Source organism: Medicago sativa, chromosome 4 (genome assembly GCF_051527215.1).
Source record: "Medicago sativa cultivar Bolivia chromosome 4, Bolivia_mono, whole genome shotgun sequence".
Classification (NCBI taxonomy): Eukaryota; Viridiplantae; Streptophyta; class Magnoliopsida; order Fabales; family Fabaceae; genus Medicago; species Medicago sativa.
The window spans coordinates 92,353,353-92,376,687 of record NC_140752.1 but is presented as its reverse complement, the minus strand read 5'-3'; the positions used below and the strand labels follow the sequence as shown (position 1 = coordinate 92,376,687).

Here is a 23,335-nt window from a genome sequence, read left to right as displayed (position 1 = left end):
AAGAAACTTAAGAATTTGATTGACAAAATGATTATAATTGCTAACCCCATCCGTTGACATGAAAAAGAAAGGGAAAAAAAAACACCCAAGGGGGTACTTTAACACTATTTGGTCTATTCTTCGGCCAGACAAAAACACAGTTGCATTGGGTTTATGAAGGAAAACCCTTAAATATATTAGAACGTTCAGTCATTCAAAAAAGTACCCCCCCCCCCAATTAAAAAGTGGCAAGAAGTGAAAGCAGAAATTTGACCAAACGAAAGAATATGAAGAACAAGCACTCAACTTCTTGCCACTAACTACATACAAGACCGTTTAGGATCTTGTCCGGTAAGTCGGTGGTAAGGTATTTAACAGTAATTCTAAAAAAAAGATATTTAAAAGTAGTATACAACAAAGCTACTTTCAGTACTAAGAATCATATCATATCTACCCTGAACGCATAATGGCCTGAACGCATAATGGCAAAATATAAATTTGAGACAATTGTTATTCCTCACCAACACAGTGAGCAACATTTCAAATGAGCATCCCCATAAGGCAACTTCAGTCCATATCACATATTGAGGAGGCACCTGAAATGACCAGAAATAAGCATTATGATTAAAAAAACTAAAACCAAATATTACTTCAGAAATAAATGGTCATGATTCTACCATTCTTCAAAAATTACATACTTTCATTGAGAAAATCTTTACACACAACAGTGAGAAAATTTGAGAAAGGAGCCGATATATGGACCTACCTTCTTAAACCTTCAAAGCTGCTTTATGGACCATGGTTTCCTTGTGTATTTGATGACAGCTCTTCTCCACAAGATCAAGCAGTTTCTCCAAGTTTGCTGCCCATGAGTTAAGTACATCATTGCTATCCTTTGCTGTTTGGAAACAGACTATTCCCATTGGTCTGTCAATCTTTGCAACCAGAGCCTTGGTAACAACCATATCAGACAGATGCTTCTCAGCTTCCTGAATTATGCAAGAGTAATTGATTAGGAACACCCCTTTAAAAAAGAAATAAACTAAGATGGAAATTAAACCACAATTCCCCTACCACATTCACTTTCCAAGGATATAGTTTTTTCTTTGAAACACGAATCCCCACACACCATAAGAAAAAGTTATTAACAGAACAAAACCATTACTAGCATTACACACCTCTAGGCTGAGACACAAAAGCTGTGCAAGTCTCTTCAAAGTAATCCTTGCATAGTATTTTGATACAACAAGAATGTTCTGAAAGGTTTACAAAATTAATAAATGTTAATGCTCACATAAATAACTGAAACATAAAAAAATAAAAAAAAATAAAAAAGTGTAAGGAATTCGGTGAATCACATGTTCAATAATTCTCTGTTTCAGATCTTCAGCTGCTTTTTCACTCAAAAACTTTCCAGAGGCCATCTCATTGTCAAACTCGTTCTTATATGTCTCCCAAAGAGCTGTCCATTGGATGACTTCCATGGTGACCAGCTGCTTCAAAAGTAGCCTAGACACGTGTAACAGGTACAACCAATGACAAGGAATTCTAAACAAAATATTTGAACATGATTAGAAAGGATGAGAGATGAAAGATAGGATAACATACTGGAAGTTTGGAATCTCAGATAGATTTCTATCCTCCAAGGTGGAATTTAAAAGACTGGACTGCATCGGTGAATGTGGTGCTAGAACCAAGCACCAACATATTTTCCTCAGGATCTGTATATGCAAGAACAATATTTGGAAAAAAGTTATGAAGTTATATCATATATACCGTATAACAGAATCTTATAGTAACAAAGATCGCAAATAAAGAAAGAGAATAGAAAGCCTACCGGAATAAAATCAGTAGGATTTTCTTTGATGGACGGAATCTCATATATTGCCTTATAGCAGCGGCAAATTTCAAGATAATCATTGTTGTGGGAATAATACCTAAAATCACAGACAAGAACCAGCATAAGGAAAAAAAAAATCAGGATCAGAAGTAAGAAATATCATGAACCAGGTACTAGAAAAATATGTAGCATGAAGATAAAATAAACATGCACTCATCTATATCGATTTCACAGTCAGTGAAGTGGTATAGAAGCATCAACCCAAGTTTAGAAAGCTATGGGGAATTTACTGCCACATATACTCCACTGTGCCCAATTCTTTACTCTACATTACTGTCACGACTCACATGTTACAAATCACATCCCAAACACAAATAAATAAATTTAAAAATATAATTCAAATGAACTGAACTGTGTGCATTTGAAAATGATTTAATTTTTGGATAAAACATGTTGCAAGAGTGAAGGCTGCCAACAGTAGACAAACAACAATTGTTTAAAGCCTTTCCTAAACCTTGTCATGACAGGAGTTTTGTAGCGCCTGGTTGCCCTTCACACATAATTCAAATGAACAGGACTCTACGACAAAGCAGCATAAATATAAACGACGGTTGATAAGAATTGGAATATTTACAATTTACGATGAAAATAATAGACTTGACTTTGCTGAAGAACACATTTACAGAGAGTGACATATTCACTATTTTTCAGAACAGTATCAATGGTAAAAGACAAGGAATCCAAATGTTAGGAAGGATGACCATAACCAGAGTTTGACAGCTCTAAAGTTCAAACTCATTTTATATGGTCTGAGATGACCATAATGCTTTGTTTCAGAATAGTTAAGAACTGGGATGCAGCAGACAAAGATGAAAAGTAGGGATGAAAGGGATAACTTTGGAAATTTTGGAATTGGAAAGAAAATAAGGGATTAAAATGTAGAAATGTGTGCAGAAGAATTGAAGATTTGATACAAAATCGATGGGTCGAAGAAAACCAAAAGTGCACAATTACAGTGCAGGATGTATTAAAAGAAAAAACAAAAAAAAAATGTTAGTTATATACAATGTTCAACCACCAACTCTAGCAATCCATAAATACAGTACAAGATAACTACCTAAGAAACTTAGATCATTAGGTGCTTTATACGCACATTTTTACATTTAAACTTATATCATTAGTAACAAGGCTAATTTAACTCTTGAACAAAGTATTTCTTCTTGAAGACCATAAAGCTAAGAATTAAAACAGTTAATAATTAAAAACTTGTTGGTAGAAGAGAAAGCCACAAACATGTACTCCAATCCGCACTTTCGTCTTTGGAACCAAATGCCAAGCATAGAAACAAATCATAGTCCCACAGATATAGATAAAAAGGATGAGACATAAATCTTAAGATGTTCTGATATTCTAAAATATATTGAACTTTTAAGCAAATTTGAGTAAACACAAGCAAGGTAGATTAAGAGAGAATGAGTGCATGCAATTGCATGTTGCAAATATAAATAATTGCAGTCGGACAGACAGTCATTGGCACTGTGCCTTATCTTTCAGATTCCAAAATTAACAGTATAGGACATTAATGCATCACTGTTAGGTTTTTATATTCAAACTTCAAATAAGCCAACATCAAAACCATATCCTCAAAAGTGAATGAAACTGAAAACGCAGAAAACCAGGACAATTTAGAGTATCTACACAACATTCAGTTTATATAAAATAAACTAAAAGAGACAAAAATACAAAGTCAAGCCACAGTACTTGTAACTACAAGTAGATAAAACAAGAAATACTACAACGAAACAGGAAGTTAGAAATCAATTACCTAATCATTAGCTCGTAATAAATCTGTTTCAACTCCAGTAGAGACGGAATATCTGCAGGAGCCTCTTCGACCATATTATCACCTTCTTTGGGCTTTTTCTTTTCCTTAGATGCATCTATGTCGAATACTCTTGGACTTATCTTTCTTGAGAGTATTTGTGCACGGACATAATCCTGGCGGTCTAGGCACAATCGAACCTAAACAATTTAACGTAGAAGATTCCCAAATCAGTAACTTATTAGAAACATAATTAATTAATAGCCTACTATTTCTGTCATCACTAAAAAAAAATGACTCATACTTGTTCGAGAATGAATGCAATTTTCTCAGTTTTTGCCATTGCACCAAAAGTTTCCACCTGATAAGATTGCACATTACATAAGTAAACGACATAATAATTTGTACTAATCAGTTACATCCAAAAACAATAAAAATACAGAAGGCAAAAAAAAAATGACAAGTACACACTGACCGCAATTTCTTGCATCAAATCAGCGGCCTCAGCTATAAGCCCCTGTTCTTCCTTAATCTTGGCAAGTTTCTTGACCAACCTAGCTCTCTCAATCTCAACATATATCTAAGAACACAATACAACATACAAATTGGTAAAACATATGTCCTTTAAAATGGATAATGCTAAGCGAGAAGATAATAAAACAGAATGGAGAATTCATACATAACACGCTCACCTTCCCAGCAGATACACTGTTCAATGTTTTGATAAGTTCAATACGAGTTTCAATATCCGGTGTCTTGTCAATATATTGCATAGCCTGCTGTACCATAGCTGTTACAGCCTGTGATGGTATATAGTAGGCTCATTAGTACCGTAAAATATCACGATTCTCACTTTCTGAATCAATTATACAACAACAATATATGGCCTGTTTGGATTGGCTTATTTAAGCTTATCTACTGACATAAGTTTTGTGAGACTGTATGGGAGACCTTATGAAAACAGCTTATGACACTTCTCATAAGCTTTTTTCAGCGTAGTTTCATAAGTTCTCCAAGATAGCATATGAAAACAACTTATAACATATACAAAAACAAGTTAGTTTTACTTAATCTTTTCCTACAGATAAAACTTAATTAAGCTTATGTATAAGTGCTTATAATAATAAGCACTTGTGCTATAAGCTTCAAATAAGTTGTTTATCCAAAAAGGACCATAGTATCTGAACTGAACAGTGAAATTATGTGTTATTAAACACAGAAGTTGTACAATAATGAATTAACATTCTTTAAGTTCATAAAATTACTAATAGGATATAGTAAAATTGAAACCTTTGAAGTCTAAAACAACGTAATCCCAAAACTCTTTCTAACTACACAGTTTTAGATCAATATTCCATAAGAAATCTACAATTGAAAAAACAACACCGATAGTTTCAAGCGAACCAAAACCCTAAACCTACCAATCGATTAAATAAAACCCAAACCCTAACACAAAACGCATCAATTTGCAACTCATACCTGCTTGAGCTGACCGCGTCGTTTAGACAAAACAACGATCTGATCATTTAGGGTTTTCCATGCTTTGGCTTCAAAACAGAGTTGCAAGATGTCGATTGCAGCTTTTCTAGTGCCGACTATTTCGCCGGCGAGACGCATTTGTTTCTCTACGTTGAGCAATTGTTCTATCTTCGCATCAAGATTCTCCATGTTTGCCTACAGAAACGAAATGAAAAGCAATTATGGCGTGAGATTAACAGGGAAGGGAGAATCAATAAGTAGAAAACGATTGCGATGAACCATGAAAGAGAATCGATCGAAGATTACCATGGTTGTGGTTGGTTGAGTGAAGTTTGGGCGAGAGAGAAAGAGAGATCTATCTGCAACAATGAAAATTGAATGAAGAAGAAAATTGTGACAAAAGGTTAAATAAAGAGTATATAAATTGGTGAAATTCGTTTTATGCTTCCCAAAATCCCATTGGGTTTGGGCCCAAAAATCCGTTCATTGAGAGGAATGTTTCTCTTTAGACCCCCTAATATTTCTAAGGTTCTCTAAATACACATATAGTTGTTATCTACTGAATATAAGTTTTTTGTTGTTGTTGTGAATATGTGATTTCTAATTCACTTGTGTGGTTGCTATTAAATTAAGTAATACGACGATCTCTCAATGTTTCAAAGCCAACAATTTGATTAAAGATTATCAACTCCTTGTATCGAACGTCTTTCTGATAATGTGGTAGTCACCAACGGTGTTATGTGGATAAAAAAATTGAAAGTAACCCCAAATGAATAGACTCACGCTTCAAGAGGAGATTGTTGGTGTGTCAACTGTGAGTTAGAAATTCCATATTTGATGAAAAAATGGATATCGAGTTATAAGTGAGATATGTTAATTTTTTTGTAATCCTAGATCATTAACTCGTTGCTCTCAGAGGTCTACCTTTCCCCCAACAACACGGAAAATACTTGGATGACATTGAGTTTTGGTGACATTAATGTATTTAATGAGAGAGAATGTTATATGAATGATTAAAATAAATTAATTTTGATGAAAGATAATGATTGGTTATGAGAAAGATAAACACAATGTCACCGAAGTGCAACCCCAACAACACATACTTATCCATGTATTTAATATTTAACTAATTTCACCGTATTTCGGTATTAGATCCTGCATTTTTTTTGTTTGACAATGAATCCTGCACTTTTTTTTTTTTTGCAATTAGTCCTTTTGTTAAGTTCCTGGTTAAAAAAAAAAACTAACGGTGTGCCACGTGGATCAGTTACTACATGCCACATGACACGCTAAAAGACAAATAATTTTAGAATTAAAATATTCCAACTTTTTATTATTATTATTTTATACATTATTTATTGACTTAAAAATGTCATTGGTCTCAGCACTTTTTGATATTGGTCCCTGCACTTTAGTACTGGTCCTTGAACCTTTTTTCTTTTTTTAAATCTTCCAATGATATTATTCTGTCATATTTTTTTCGTCAAAAAATATTATATTTTTCTTGATATCAATAGCGGAAAAAAAAGCTCAAATGACATATTATAAACCAACAAGTTCAAAAGAATAATATTGTTATGGTAAATATTTGTATTCTTTAAATATTTTATTATTAATTTTATGATTTTAGAATACAAAATTTGATTTCTTTTTGACAAAAAATATAAATTTTTTTTTTGCAAATAATATAAAATATAATTTTAATTCGTTTATTTCATCAATTTTAATAATTTGTCCAATAATCCTCGTGAACATAGCTCAGTTAGCATAGATACTACTGTTTAAGAAAGAGGACAATGTGATAGCATTAAAGCTAGGGGTGTTCGCGGTGCGGTTTTGGTTCGGTTTTGAGCATAAAAGTCATCCAAACCGCGAGATAAAAAAACATGCGGTTTGGTTTGGTTCGATTGATTTTTAAAAAGTCATCCAAACCAAACCAATGCGGCTTGGATTGGTTCGGTTGGTGCGGTTTATCGCGAGATAAAAAAATATTACATTTTAATATTGCCAACTTGTTACAAAATAAACATAGGAGTTCTAACCAGATTAAAACTAACCAGATTAAAACCAAACAAAACTTATATCAAAATAGGTAAAATTAAGAAGAAACATAAGCATGAAACAAATTATTGGGAAGAAAATGAAACAAATTCATCACTAGAAATGAATTGAAGGAAATGGAAAGGAATTATAATCGAACCTGATGGTGCAACAATGGAAAAATCGAATCAAAAGAGATTATTCTTAGTCTATGTAATTGGACTAGTACAAGTTTAAGTAATATTGATTATTCTTGCGGTTTGGTTTGGTTTGGTTCGATTGATGAGATGCAAACCGAACCGAACCGCGCGGTTTAGTGCAAAAGCCATCCTAGTTCATCCGAACCAAGTGCGGTTTTTTGCGGTTTCGGTTTGGATTGGTTTGGTTTGCGGTTTTTCTATTGGGTTGGTTCGGTTTTGAACACCCCTAATTAAAGCTTAACCCTTCTTTAAAAATGATTTTAATATTATTGTAACTAAAAATAATGAACAAAATAATCATTTTTAACTATAATTTAACAGAAGGATTAATTGCAAATTTTTTACAAAGTCCAAGGATCAATACCAAACAAAATAAACTATAAGGACTAGTGCCAAAATATGGTAAAAATGTAGGGACTAATGACATATTTAAGCCTTAATTTAATCATCTTTTTCCATGGTTCATCTCTTAATATTAGTTTCCAACTATATGGTGCAATGCTCATGTAAAGAGATCTTAACCTCTTTCCTGGTACTAGTACAAGTACTACTAAAATTCATTTCTTTTATTTAAGCTTATGGAAACAATTTTGTCAGCCTATATTTTATAATTTGAATATTTTAGATTCATGATCACGATTAGGTTCTCTCTATGTAAAGAGTACTCACATAAATATTCTAGCAAGTAGTACCTGTGTGAGCCTTTACTTCATAATTATCTACCATAAATGTGATGGATTATGAGCAATTTGATTACTCATTCACCCCTCATTACATGAATTAGCTGCATGAGTGTAGCTTAGAAAATTTACCACCACTCCAAGCAGAAGATCTCTTATCTCCAAATACAATCCTAGATGAAACATTGTTTGATCAAGACCAATCACAATATCTCTTATCTAACAGGCAATGGCTCTAGAAAATGAATTGTATGGTGGAGTTACCGTAAAAGGCCGCGAAAATGTGTTTGTTTCGAGGGAAGAGGATTCTTATTGGATGGAAGTTCAAGAAGAGTTAATGGAAGAGACGCGTTTAGCTGATCTTTAGCTGATAGGAGCTGAAGCTGCTGACTCACAAAACATGACTCTTGCTTCTGACATAATCGAAAAACTAAACAATGCATCGTCTTTAGGAAAAGGCGATAGTTTATTGAACAGGTTGAGTCTTTTCTTTACTCAAGGATTGTATTATAAAACTACAAATGCTCCTAAGTTCCATTCAGAACATGTTTCTAGTTTCTACACAGACAAGCACATTCTGTGTGTTTCAATGAAAGGGTATAAACGTGTTGGAATGAGTACATGCAATATTTCACAGGCTAAGCTATTGGTTAGCTTGTTTGGTAAAGGGTATTGGGTGCAATATGAGAACTGTAAGTTGGCTTTGTGTTGGAAGTCAAGACCTTTGACTTCTGTTTCAATCTGGGTACAAACAGATTATAATATGAGTGACAATGTCAAATAGATTGAATCTAAGTTTTATTTTTGGTTTGTCAAACTTGTTTTTTCATTTTGAGAAATGATATTTGTACAACCATTTTGATACAACTTTTGTGCAACTTTATTTCTCATACTCACATTATCTTCTTATTCTCTCTCCTAATTTTTCTCCATCTATTGTTTTTGACCAATGAAAATAGAGAGCAACAAAGTTGTCCCAAAAGTTGTACCAAAATAGTTGTCCAAATATCATTACTTTTTTTTTTTAAAGCCAAACAAGATTTTATTAGAACTATAGGTACCAGTGGTACCACCAACATAAATTACAAAACTGAATGAAAGTATCTTGGGGCACCAAACAATCAATCTCCACTTACAGTCACACATATAACCTATACAACTGAGACTAACAATAAGCACAGATGAGTTTGGGACCAAGATACTTTACTACTCAAAAAATTTGCCCAAACCTGCTGCAAAAAGATCAAACTGGGCCAGCAAAATGCTCACTGCATCTGATATAATGGTGATAAAGCTTGGATAAAATAAGCACAGATGAGTTTGAGACCAAGATAATGAAGTTAACACATGCCCAAGCCAAGAACTACACCTGAATACACATAAGACACACCAAAATGATCCTTAATTCAAAAATCAAGCCCAGCCAAAGAAGCAAATCTTAATCTTAATCTTAATAATATACAAGCCTCCTACATTTTTTAGCATCCCAATCCAATGTGTCAATCTCTCAACCCCCTAATGCCACGTCATCATTAAAAACTCATTTTATTTTTGTCATTTTAAGCATTCACACAATACAAACATTAAAATATTTTTTATATTATTTTCCCTCTTCAATTTAAAATTCAAAATTCAAATCTTCTTTTCCATCCTACTTTTTCTCACATCTTAATCAACACCACTTTCTACTTTCTTTCTCTCTCATTAATTTCAAACTTCTTTCCCTTTTCTCCTCATTTTATCCCTCACAACCAAACCTACCACCACTCTCTCTTCCCTCATTCTCTTTCTCTCTCACGTAAAACAACAACAAAAATTCCACCATTTTTCCTCTACCTTCTTTCTTCATTTTTGATCAATTTCGGCCTCCTCCCACTAAAAGAAAGCCACCATCATCTTCCTCTCTTCATCCTCTACAAAACCAACTAATTCATTTATACATTCTACCAAGTTCAATTTTGAGACCACCATTGACCACCGCGTCGGAATTCGCTCTCCGCCGTTTCAAAGCATCATCAGGTTCTCTCTCTATCTATCTCTCATCCGAAAATACCCATTTTCGATCTGTTAATAGTATCATAAATCTCTCTAAGCATTGACTATTTGTGTTTGTAGTTTTGAATTTTGGATCTGTTGCATAATGAAAGAATGAGCCAGGACGCACACTTCTTGGACGGAGGTAATGATTCATCCATTTTTCATTTTCAGATTTATAGATCTATTATATTTTGCATTTTGAGACCAACCAATTTTATTTGGTATTTTTAATTTATCTGTACTTTGAAATCTTTGAGCAACTTATCTACCCTTTTAACTTTTCTTATTTGTAGTCTGATTTTTAGAGTTAAAAATTTCTGATGTTTTTACTTCTTATGCAGCAATAACATTGCGATTTTATGCTTTTGGTGGTCTTCAATGGGTTAGTCCTCTCTCTAATCTCATATTTCTTGATTCTGGAATGGTTCACTGTTGGTTAATATGCAGTCTTAATTAAATCCTTTTATAATAGCTTTTATATTTATTTTTTTTGCTACAATAATAGCTTTTATAATTATTAAATTTAATTGTGATGAGTTTGTGGTAAAGTTGCAATAACACTTGCTATAGTGAACATGGTACTCATGGAAGAGGAGTAATTATTATTTTATGCATTAACAGCCAAGTTATGTGATACTATTGAGTTTATTTGTTGCAGTCATATTCAATTCAATTATTTTATTTGCAGGCGGTTGATTTTATCTCTACTGCTAACATGAGCAGCATTCGGTTGTTATTATTTGTAAGTTCTTCCAAATTTATTGTAGGTTCTTCCATTTGGTCTTTGTATTTGGTGTTCCTTCCATTAATTGTTTCTATTAAATCATTTTTATACATAGCCCCATTTGATTGTCATTATTTGTAGTTTCTTTCAATTTGATAATGATACTCAACTTATTAGATTTGACTAGACTTTTATGTTATTGATGTTAATTTGATGGTTCTTTATAATTTATGAAGATATCAGGATTTAAGATATGCTTTTGATTATCAGTTTTCATTATTAAAAAAAAAATCTTGCCACTAACACTTTCAAATTTCAAAATTTCCCTCCACTATCATTTTGTTATTCAAACAAATATCCACTAAAAGGCAGGTTGACTTACACACACACAATGCTTACATCACATGATCCATAATGAAAACTGACTTGCACTTATTCAGATAACATGTTGCTAAATAGAGTTTTTCGACAATTATTGCTACCAAGACACATGCAAATTTCAAATTTTCCCTGTACTTTAATTTTGAGGTTTAAAGACATATGGACTAAAACACTTGCTGACACACACAATCCTTTTCTGTATTTTCTCCTGAATTGTTTGCATGTTATTTAAAGTTTGCAAGAACATGAGTAGTATATTAGATCAATCTAGGCTCATTTTGTAATTTACACCAATTTAGAAAATTGCTTATGCTTTGTCAGTGCAATTTATTTGTTGTGGATTGTTAATCTATTTTTTTGGGTGTTTTGGTACTAGCTATAACTTTCTATTTTTGGCTAAACATGCAGTCATTGTAGGAATTAGTCAATCAGCTCAAGTAATTTGTCTTTGCACAATAAGGTAAATTGGATTAATGTCTATTATTTCTTAGATGTATAGTGCAAAATTTAGAGTGTATAGAATGGATGAAAGTTAGCTTGCTGTTCTATTGGTTAGCACGGTTTCACACACCAAAAATAGTAGTTATTAGTAGTTAATATTCAGTTAATTGTTTACCATTTTGCCACTTTGTTTCTCTCAGTGAAATTATATTCCTCTTGAACATGATTAGTGTATTAATAAGCTTATTTACTATGTCATAAATAGAAGGCATAAATTATATTCCTCTTGAACATGGTTTCAGTTTCTGCATAACATGTGGTGAAAATAAGCATTGATTTTTGTGATGTGCTTTATTGAACTTAAGTTTTTGTAATTTGCCTTCTTCTTAACAGAATCTTCATTTTGTTTATTATAATCACATCTTTTAGGCTGTTGTCTATTAGTTTGCAATTTTTAATTCATTCATTTGAGAAAAATGCCAAGTTGTTTCCATTTTATGAGAAGAACGAATGCGGTAATTCAAACTCATGCACTATCATTTATAAGTAATTCTTACTACTAACACATGCACATTCAAATTTTAAAATTTAAATTTTCTTTTATTATTAAAAAACAACTCTTACTACTAACACACATTCAAATTTCATATTTTTCTTCCACTATCATTTTGAAATTCAAACTTATATCCACTAAAAGACACGCTGACACACAAAATGCTTACATCACACATATCACACAGAAAGCAAAAGGGACAATAATGGGTCAAACTAAACCACGTCTTTTCCAATACTTTTACATTCCCATGTTTGTCTATTTGTAGTATGTATTTGATGTCACTCATTATTTAAGAAATTGAATTTCAAATTTCACATTTTTAAGAATATTGTTAATTTCATTATAACTTGAATTAAGTCTCCTGTTGCGGCTATTTTGGATACTGGCATTTGGAATTTGATATCAGTATCTCTTGATTTTAGATTTACATGTCGTTTTGGTCATTGTTCTCTATATGTTTATTCTTAAATTGCATGAATTCTAAGCTTCAACAACTTATATAATACTTTGAATTTTTTGCTGACATCTTATTTAGTATTTTCTCTTTTTGGGCATATACACTCATCCTTAGCTAAAGATTTCTTTGAACCATGATTTTATGTCAAAAGTATTGTTTGTTTGTCCTAATTATTCAAGTCTTCTTGAATTGAGAAGCAATTTATGTTTTTCGTAATTTAAACTTTTATTAATTAGTTCATAAATTTCTTTTTCTGCATCAGATTTTCATGATTAGAGAATATATGTTCACTCAAGGTTTGGTAATATTTGTCCATATTGGGTTGCCTAAAGAATCTCATGAGTCTGTGCTTTAGCTGAATGATAACAACCAAAACAAAACAGGTGCAACACATGTGATGTTTCTTTTGAAGATGGTCAGTTGTATATGGAACACGACAAGAGTAACTATAATTTGTCTCTTTATGAATTTATCAATCACAATTGTAAATAATTAGGTGTTTCTACAAATTATTGGTTGAACAATGTTTTTATTAATGAAAACTGAAGTTGGTTTCATTAGGATTTTGCTCAAGAGGGGTAATTGAGCAGCATAACAATTATTTAGTATATGTGAAAACAGTATTGGTTTCAATTTTATGTATGTATCAATTTTGTTAATCTTATTGAAGGGATAATACTAGGTCATATTGGTATTATTAAGTCCAAATTTGTTTATTCTTCAAAAACACGGGGGGCTATAAGGTTTTATGTAGCCTTTGTGTTAGTTGATATAAATATTTCTTATCATCATTCTTTATGATATTTTCTCAATCTAGCCCCCAACGACACGGGGGGCTGTAAGGTGACCATAACTATAAAAGATGGTATTTTTTTGATTTATAATTACTCTAACTATAAATATGACTATTGTAAATGACTATTGATCAAGCAAGTGGTTTATGTAATGGAACACACTTGCAAGTTAACCATCTTGGAAAAAATATCATTATTGCCATTGTAATTATTGGCAAGAGTATAGGTCAAAAGGTCTTAATTCCAAAGATAGATTTGGTTCCCCCATATTCAAGATTTCCATTCAAATTCTCAAGAAGGCAATTCCCCATTTCTTTATGCTTTGTTATGACAATAAACAAAAGTCAAGGTCAATCATTATCCAAGGTTGGGTTGTACTTACAAGATAACTATATATTCAAATATATATATGAATGACAATGTATCTATGTATTTTGTTGTTGTGTTAAGTGTCAACATTCCAATGCACTACAATATACTGCTTTTTGCCCGTGCGTTGCACGGGGCAAATACTAGTTAGTTAACACCGATTAGACAGTGAACATCAAACAATGCCTTTGATGATGAATAAGCAGTCTGTGAGTTAACAATGACAGTGGGTTACTTCATTTGTTATAAAGCAATGACCACGGAGTCTTGACTTGAATCAAGACATATTTGAGTCCACATACATACTTAATGTTGTACCTTTGGGAGTTTGCTGTTCAGCATCTTTGTTAGTGCAGACTGAGGACATGCCATGCTCACAAGAGAAGAACCTGAAGTCATCATTGTAGCAGGAGTTGTAGACACTGGAAATTCAGAAACTGCAGGTGATGTTGATTGAATAAGGTTATTGCATAGCCAAAGAGCAAGGCTAAATTCATCATGATAAATCAAAAGTAATTAACGAATTGAAGGTTTCTCAATCCAGCCAAGTCATATATAGCAGATTTTGGTGACTTTAGAAAAACAATAAAAGCAAAAGGTAATACTCAAAGTTGAGAAGAGGACCATAAAAAGGTCTAAGGCATGAATCTGCGTAAGAGTAAAAAGAAACAAAAAAAGTTCAACTTCAAACCATGCTTAACAAAAAAGGTCAATGAAAATTCAAAATTTCCAACACTTCCATGACTAGATAATATTTCCAGAAATAAATAGAAATTAGACATGCTTAATTCAAACATGCCTTTTTTGTTTGTTTTTGTTTTACAGCAATGGAGGCGCGGAGGGTGATCATCTCTAAAGGCAATCAAAGTTTAGACCTTCTATTTAACTATAAAGAGGTACGATAATGGAGCCACTGAAACATTCATGAGTAAGTGCAAAAGCTGACAACGGCAAAGGTTTAACAGGAATGAATAAAACATCCCTATTTTTAGTACTATAATGAATAAACAAAAATCCACATTCTTCTAAATTTTGAAACTCCACTTAACTCAATGGCTTTACCACGACAAGATGTCAACAAAAATTTAAAAAATGAATTTTCCTTCTGAAAGGAATTTGGAAAATTATACTTGGAGAACGAAAGTTTAAGAGAGTGAGTGCTCCTTTGGGGTAGCCTTGTGTGCAAGATTATCATTAAAATTGAGACCTATTGCATCACCAATTTGTGTTTGAATCTTTGTAATGTCTGCATGTTTTTTTAGCAAAACTTTTGATGCAAATATATTTGAAAGCAATACATATGATCCACTATCTGCCGGGTTACATGAAATAAGAACAAGGATGAGAGTGGGAACTCAAGAAAACTTTTGATGTTTTATGACCTCGACATTCTCTTAAATGAGCTTAAATTCTCAGTTTTATGAGAGTGAGAAGAAAGTGAAACCAATCAGATTTCCACTTTTTAACGTTAATGTTGACAAAAATTGCTCATCAAGGTGTTCAATGATTTAACTATGTAATGAAGCTACAAGAACAAGGATCTAATGCACAAAGGAAAACTTGCAACAAGAATACCAAACAATGATGAATATGGCAACAAGCATTAAAAATCAACAATCACACAACCAACTAACTATACTTTTCGTTCTCAATATTTATTTATTTGGAAAATTCTATGGTGAAGTCATGAAAATGACTTTTCTCGTGAAGTTAACACTATAACATCAAAAGTGTAGTGAGTAACACCCAACCGTTTGCACAGTGGCATCAAAAGTTCAGTCCCCATAGTATCATCAATTAATCAGATTAACAAGACTACACTTAATCTAATTTTATCCTACCTTGTGTTAAGTGTAACACCCCACAAAATGTAACACTTAAGACTATCACATAATATCATCAACTCTGTATGCATGTTAAAGATGCCAACGATAAAATAGTACTTGTATGTCCAAAATGTTGCAAGCATTACTAGATGAATTACTATTGATCATTAATCAGGAATCAACAATTTAAAAATGAATTAAACATTAAGATCAAAATTAACTTTTCCAAAAAAGTCAGTTTTCTAATTGCACCGTAGAAGCTCCCTATTTGTTTATCGCGGATTTTATACGATATTGTACAATGACCTTTTTCTTGACTCAATATATTGGGGTTTAAACAACTAAGATTATAGGCTTTATTGCACTAATCCTTAACTAAATTTTTTAACACCGAAAATGAAATAAGAGTTTTTTCTCCAATTGTAGAAGAATCTTAATCCTTAACTAGAATTCCAATTTATGATTTTTCAATGCAATTTCTCTTAAAAGTCATTACATGCGACTTTGTTTTTACACTCTCAGCCACTACCAACGACTCACTGGTTGCAATTGCATCCTCTACATTTGCATTTTCGTTGTTTCATATTTTTTTTGTGTTATTTAAATATCGTTTTAGTCTATCATTTTCGAACAAACCTTAAGGTACTCAACTTTATTTTTTTTTAATATCTTGTATATATTATGCATTTGAAATTTTATTTTTTCTTCACTAAATTATATTTTCAACTCTGTCCCCTAAACTAAATCCCTGACTCCGCCCCTGCTAACCCTCAACATGCTGAGATGTTTTTGCTAGTGAATAATAAGATAAATGAAATAAACTGTAACAAGTTAATATTTGTCATTAAAAAAATTCTTTATTTTAAGGAAAAACTTAGGTACATTTTTTTTCTTGTCAAAAAAAACTTAGGTACATTTTTCTTACAAGCTTTTCGTATGGTTCTCCACATAATTAAAATTCATTTTTTTTTAATTATAACAAACTTTGAAAAAATTGTGGATTTGAGAAATCATAGATAGTTTATGTGAAGTACCACACAAAAAACATTTGAGAAAATGCACCTAAGTATTATCCTTATTTTAATTCTAGCAAAAATTTAGGTGCATTTTCTCATGTGCTTTTCATGTTTCTTAAATAAACTACGCATGAAAAGTGTATTTTAAGCTAAGAATCATATGAAAAACACATAAAGAAATTCACACGAGTTTTGTCCCCATTTCAAACTATTTATTCAATTTTTAGTTTTCTCCTTCATTAAATTTCATTTTAAATTATATTTCATTTAGCATAGGTTTTGTCAAATTTGGATGATTGTTTTCAAATTATTAAATTGATAGAGAAAATTTTAGATGATTGTTTGATTAAATTATTTAGTTTAATCAATTTTTATATTTCTAACGTCAAAAAAAAAAAATATTTCTAAGAAAATAATTTTGTTTGCCTGCATGTGCTCATTATTTTCATTTTAAATTTTTAACACACACTTTTGATAATTTTTCAATTTAGATAACTATGATTGATTTATTTTATATTTTGTAGTTTACTTTTTTTAAAAAAAACTCGATATCCGGTTCAATGACCGATTAATCTGATGGGTACAATCTCACTGTTTGTTTGTGGGACCCATTTAAATCCATATTTTAGGATATATTAATAATTTATTTATCAAAATAAGGGTTATATCACCACCCAAATTTACGTGTAATAATATGAGAAATCTTTTTGTTTTATTATTTTGAATTATTGAATCTTCAATAAATATTATACATATAACACAAACACTAATACTATATTGATAATTTTTTCAATTTAAACAACTAAAATTTATTTATTTTATATTTTGCGAGTATATTAAAAGTTTATTTAATAAAATACAGGCTACATTACGAGTAATCTTTTTTTCTATTATAACTCCTAAGTAATATGGACTTTTAATAAATATTATACATAATATACATACAATAATATAACTCCTAAGTAATATGGACTTTTAATAAATATTATACATAAAATACAGACAATAATATTATGTATTCTAGCGTTTGGATGGGCAATCTGTGTCCATTTTCTGTTCTTTTTGTTACGCTAATGGGTATACGTAGTTTTTAGGATTTTTTTTTTAAATACTCATCTTCTTCTTCATACCTTCATCTTCATTCTTTATACATTCATCATTAAAAAATCCAGAATTTAAAAAAATAAATAAAAGAAACTGAAAGCCATGTGAAAACAATTCATTTTTGGATGTTATCCCCTTTATTGAGAGAACTCACGCACAAACCACTGGGGGATTATTGCAAAGGGGCTAAATCACTGGGGACCAAATTTTTCATTTTTTTAATAGTGAGTCAAAATCGTACCATTTCGAAACTGAAGGGGCGAAAAATACCCTTTAACCTAAAAGTTTTTATTAAAATTAAAATAAGGAAACACATAAGAAAAAATTAAAATTGAGTTAAAAGAAAAAAAAGTAAAATTATGTTTTCTTTGAAATATAGAGTCAAGACATAGATCCTTGGATTGGTCGTGATTTTTACACATGTACATATTTTCTTTTGATTAAACTCAGCTTACCTACCATCTCTGTGGGTATTGAGTTTTTAAATCTTACTTGAATTCAGTTCAAGTATATTTACACAAACTCAGTTCAAACATTCTTATAGGAACTTAATTTAAGTATGTTTACAAAAATTCAGTTAAAGTATGCTTAAGCAAGGTTTGCAAATTTTATATGTAGTTAATGATAGGGTGCTCAATTTGAGTTTTTTGGAAGTTGAGTTCAAGTACAAGTTCTTAAAACCTGACAGGCGGTGCAAATAGAAATTTTCTTGTAGTTGAAGTTGTTCCATTATCCATTATATTCGTTTCTCCATCCGTAAACTTTTTATCCTTATTGCTTGAACATTTTAATTTTTACTTTTTACACCCGTTAGAAACAATCGCACAAAAAATCACCCCTCCCCATTTAGAACAAATAATTATTACAAAAAAAGTACATTAGTAATTTGACATGTTAGCATATATAAACCATATATTGTCGTCAAAACAAGGATGTCAAGTATAATTTTGTCAAGTGAGAAAATTTAGACTTCATAACATAAATAATAATAAGCAAGATTTTATGTGATTCTAATTATCCTTTAGTAGATTAGGGGTCCCTATCTTTTAGCTTTATTTACTTGTTTTCAACATATATAGACAACTACAATAAATGCAAAAAAAAAAAAAAAAATACCTAAGAAAATAACTTAAATTTTGTTCAATAACATATGATGATCACTAAGTTGAATAATAATAAGCAAGATTTTATGTGATTCTAATTATCCTTTAGTAGATTAGGGGTCCCTATCTTTTAGCTTTATTTACTTGTTTTCAACATATATAGACAACTACAATAAATGCAAAAAAAAAAATAAAAATACCTAAGAAAATAACTTAAATTTTGTTCAATAACATATGATGATCACTAAGTTGATAAAGTAAATAAAGAATTTTAAATTCATACCTTTTAGATGGTATTTGAATTTTTTCAATTTTAAACTTTGATAAAATAATTCATAAAATTCTTTCATTTTGAAAATACTCCTAACCTAGCAAATTACTCTTTAATACACTCCAAAGGATCAACACACCACTCACAAAAAAAAAAAAATCACATCTATCTTCATAGCTTTAGATCTCCTTGTTTTCAAGTGTCTGAATCGATTCATACTTAGTATAATTCAATTCATGTCATTATTTTTGCCACTATAATTACACTTGTCACTCATGTCTACATATTTTTTTTGATAGTGGTCGGGGTTTGAACCTCAGACCTTGCATATTTTATGCATTGTCCCAACCAGCTGAGCTAAGCTCACGAGGACACTCATGTCTACATATAGCTTTACACACAGAGCTTCTAATTCACTAAATCAATTTGCAAATATTACTCTAGAGTCTCAAACACTCTCTATCTACTTGTATCTAATTCTAGTTTTTGCAAACGGCAAACTTGTGAAAATAGGGTTCTTGAATCCACAAGAAATTGAGAAAACACTCTAAAATATTATTGAATGAATAAAGGTTAAAACCCCGAAAAATCTAAAATAGAAAATAACACAGGTTCAATTATGTCCCATGAACATGCTTGTAGCACAAGGAACTAAAAACTCTTAATTTTGGGCCTAATTTTGGGTTCCATGAATTACAAAACCGTTTCTGCATATTCTATTTTATTCTATATGATACATATCCTATTTGAAATTCATCTTCAACGTTACTTTTCAATAAATTACAAAAACACAACAAACTACTTTCCTTCCAATGGAACCTTCCAAACCAATACGCTTCAACCTTCAACCGTTCAATGCTACCACCACCACCAAAGTTCATCATCTCCACCGACACCACCATCATCCCTACCAACACCACTTCATCATCTTTTCCCGAGCAAGCTAAACACACTTCTTTCTTCACTTTTTCTGCATATCACCACTTCCTCACCGAGTATTTCATTACACCCTCGTATAATTTTATCCTTGTGAGCGACAACTGTACTGGTTAACAACAGGATAGTCAATAGGGTATTTGGTGTGCCCCAACATATACTACCAATTACTAATGATCGGAAAAAAGACTGATAAAGTCCTTGATTAGCTACAGGTTTATTCAATTTCTTTGTCAATTTTCAACATGTTATTATAATTAATGAATCAGAACTTTTTGATTTTGTGATTTTCTTTTTTAGTGTTTTCATTTGTTTCTGTTGAGATGATTTAGGAATCTAAATCTATTACTTTAACCAGAACTTACATGCAAGATTAATTATTCCAAACAATATCCCCAATAAACTTAGATTTAAAATATAGCAGACAAACGTGAATATTTTGCAAGTAAAATTATTTATAAAGAAAATTTGATTTTTATATCCTCTTAGAAAAATAATTGAATTTTAGATGATATTTTTTCGTCAAAGATCTTTAAGAAAATACGAGATATAATTTATTGGTCAATTCTCATATGGCTTAAGAGTGTGGTTAGCTAATGTAGAAGTAACTTTTCTTTTATACATTTTAGAGCTTAAAAATAACTTTCCAAATTAGAGAAATTTTGCTTAAGAGTGTGGTTAACTAATGTAGAAGTTACTTTTTCTTTTATGCATTTTAGAGCTTAAAAATGGCATTTCAAATTGGAGAAGTTACTCTATTTATCTCAGCCACAAGTCAAAATTATAGATGCATAGATACATGTAAGGAAGTTTCCAAACTTTTTAATTTGGAAGCTAATAGTTTGTAATATATAACTTGGTTTACCATCAATTTTGGGCAAGTCTTTGTCCTATCAACATGTCATTAGAGGCTCAAACAATCAAAATTTCAGCAGCCTAATTAATTAATCTCACTAATTTTCTGGTTTCCTGACTAGAGTGATTTACCATCTTCATTGAAGATCTCAACAGGTAAAAGGTACATGAAAATTTCAATAAGAAAAATAAAATTGCAAGTTGTTATAAAGAAAACATGAAAAAGCTCTACACATTTTCAACAAAGAAGAAAATATCACATCATTCTGACTTGTATCTACACACTTCAGGAACCCTCTCTTAAAAGCTAGCTACCAAAAAGGAAGAACCAAACCACTTAAACACTCCGCCAAGCATCCCATTCTACCGAGTGTGGGACTTGACTACCCCATAACACTCTCGAGTTCCCATCACGTTCTTTATTCCAATTTAATTATTCATATTTCTTGCGTCAAAACAAAAAAGTCATATTTCTGTTTTATCCGGTCTCTAATCATCTTGAATAAGTTGAAACTAATAATCATGAATTACTAAATAACCTACCTCTCATCTAGATTACGCCCTTGATCAATGATGAGTGGAAAAACTGAACCCTTTTGGATTTTATTGTGGAATTGATGTACCTCTTAATCTGTTTACATTTTCTATCCATACCGAAAATGCGAATAAGTTGTTTGTCACCTCTAACACTCAACACGCTGAGATGTTTTTTGAGAATTACTGCTAATGAATACTAAGATTAAAGAAATAAACTGCAACAAGTTAAGATGTTTTGAGAATAAGTGCTAGTGAGTAATGAAATCCAAAATTGAAACTGCAGAATAGAGTTCAAATGTAAAAAGCTGCTCTCCATCTTCATCTACTGTATCATCTGGTCCTCCCCTCAAGATGTCCATCTGTTAGTGTTAAGTATTTACATGAGACCACCCTTTCTCATCGTCATGATCTCTGCATAGGACAAATAAAACACTGGTGAACATGATAATAGATGTCATAAACACATCAATTAATTCTGATGGGAAGGGAATTAGTGCCTGATAGGTTGATCGGAAGGGAATATATTTATGTAAGATTGTTACTGTTGCAGTGCACCAATATAGTCCTTCAACATAAACTTTCATATTTCAGACAATTATAATGAAAAACTTGTTTTAAAAAATGGTTTTATTGTTTGGATGGTTGAAGAAAATAGCGACTCATATATGATATGTGGCTGAATCATGCAATGAAAGAAATTGTGTGCAATTATGAACTCTCATTCATCAATGCATTTTGAATCCAAAACAGAAATTCAAGTTGCAATCTCACTAATTTCATAACTAACTCAATTAAGTTTGTTATAGTTTCTCTATATATAACTAACTCAAATATTTCCTTAATACTTTTTTTAAAGATCAAGTAATTTACCTGTTGCCAAGCTGCTGATCAAGATTCAGATACTAGCTTTGATGGTCTTCAAAAATGCCCATATACACGATCCCTTCTTTAGTGTCTTTGCACTAAATGCATCCTGTTTTTTTTTCTTCTTATTATTATGTGTTACTTTTTTATCAACCAAATCACCCTCGTATATTGTTCCATTTGAGCATGTGTATTTTCCGTTGCCATGGAGAAGTTTACTCCTGAAGTTACCAATATCGACATCCCCATTAACATATCTATAAACTCCAGATCCATTTTTCCAATTTCCTACGTAAGCATCCCCATTTACAAATTTATAAACTCCAAATCCATCTCTAAGTCCATTTGACAAACAACCATCAAAAACATCACCGTTAGCCGAATCCAAAATCCATCTCCTATAATCCATTTTGTCTATTTTCCAATTTCCAGTGTAGACATCCCCATTTGCAGATCTATAAACTCCAAATCCATGTACAAGTCCATCTGACCAACAACCATCGAAGACATCACCAGTAGCCCAACTCATAATTCATTTTCCATCCATTTTGTCTTTTTTCCAATTTCCCATGTAGACATGCCCATCTGCATATCTATAAACTCCAAATCCATGTCTAAATTCATTTGACAGACAACCATCAAAAGCATCACCATCAGCCCAATCTCCAGTGTAGACATCCCCATTTGCAGCTCTAAAAACTCCAAATCCATGTAGAAGTCCGTTTGACCAACAAGCATCCAAAACATCACCATTAGCCAAAGTTGCTGTCCCTTTTCCATCTTTTTTTATCATTTTTCCAATTTCCAATGTTTGGGTGCCATTGCCATGACGACAATTCCTAAAGAATTCACCCTCATAGTTGTCTCCTGATGAATATATGAACAGTCCTTTCCCTGTCATCTCTCCGTCAACCCAATCACCCTCATATATTGATCCATCTGACCATGTGCACTTTCCACTGCCATGACGAAGTTCACCCTTGAAGTTACCAATGTAGACACCCCATCTGAAGACAACATCTCT

General features: G+C 31.6%; 1 protein-coding gene, 1 long non-coding RNA gene and 1 pseudogene across 6 annotated transcripts; 1 reads left to right on the top strand and 2 right to left on the bottom strand.

Annotated features, from left to right (window-relative positions):
- Window positions 1-247: 247 nt before the first annotated feature.
- Window positions 248-5,513, bottom strand: LOC146933821 (26S proteasome non-ATPase regulatory subunit 12 homolog A-like). Its single transcript, XM_085705609.1, has 12 exons — window positions 5,427-5,513; window positions 5,121-5,315; window positions 4,334-4,441; window positions 4,117-4,221; window positions 3,946-4,002; window positions 3,645-3,841; window positions 1,817-1,916; window positions 1,588-1,700; window positions 1,338-1,488; window positions 1,158-1,235; window positions 746-968; window positions 248-575 (listed from the first exon to the last, which is right to left on the bottom strand). Exons 1-11 carry the CDS (start codon window positions 5,427-5,429, stop codon window positions 750-752), a joined length of 1,326 nt encoding a protein of 441 aa, XP_085561735.1. The 5' UTR covers window positions 5,430-5,513; the 3' UTR covers window positions 248-575; window positions 746-749.
- A 4,230-nt stretch (window positions 5,514-9,743) lies between these two features.
- Window positions 9,744-13,337, top strand: LOC146933820 (uncharacterized). Of its 4 annotated transcripts, none has more exons than XR_015007569.1 (6): window positions 9,744-10,059; window positions 10,156-10,219; window positions 10,419-10,459; window positions 10,766-10,819; window positions 11,591-11,642; window positions 12,899-13,337. It is a non-coding gene; the product is annotated as an uncharacterized LOC146933820 (long non-coding RNA). The 4 variants fall into 4 exon arrangements; XR_015007571.1 differs by having other exon boundaries at window positions 10,736-10,819; window positions 12,899-13,034; XR_015007568.1 differs by lacking the exon at window positions 11,591-11,642 and having other exon boundaries at window positions 10,736-10,819; window positions 12,899-13,193.
- An 8,159-nt stretch (window positions 13,338-21,496) lies between these two features.
- LOC146933819 (uncharacterized) lies at window positions 21,497-23,335 on the bottom strand (annotated as a pseudogene). The gene is made up of 2 exons (XR_015007573.1): window positions 22,318-23,335; window positions 21,497-21,858 (listed from the first exon to the last, which is right to left on the bottom strand). The product of XR_015007573.1 is annotated as an uncharacterized LOC146933819 (transcript).

What these genes read in the sequence shown, in the direction of transcription:
- LOC146933821 (XM_085705609.1), bottom strand. An exon ending in ACAGTGTATCTGCTGGGAAG is followed by an intron (nt 4,222 to 4,333) that starts GTGAGCGTGTTA and finishes TTGTGTTCTTAG; the next exon opens with ATATATGTTGAGATTGAGAG. An exon ending in TTGCATTCATTCTCGAACAA is followed by an intron (nt 3,842 to 3,945) that starts GTATGAGTCATT and finishes TAAATTGTTTAG; the next exon opens with GTTCGATTGTGCCTAGACCG.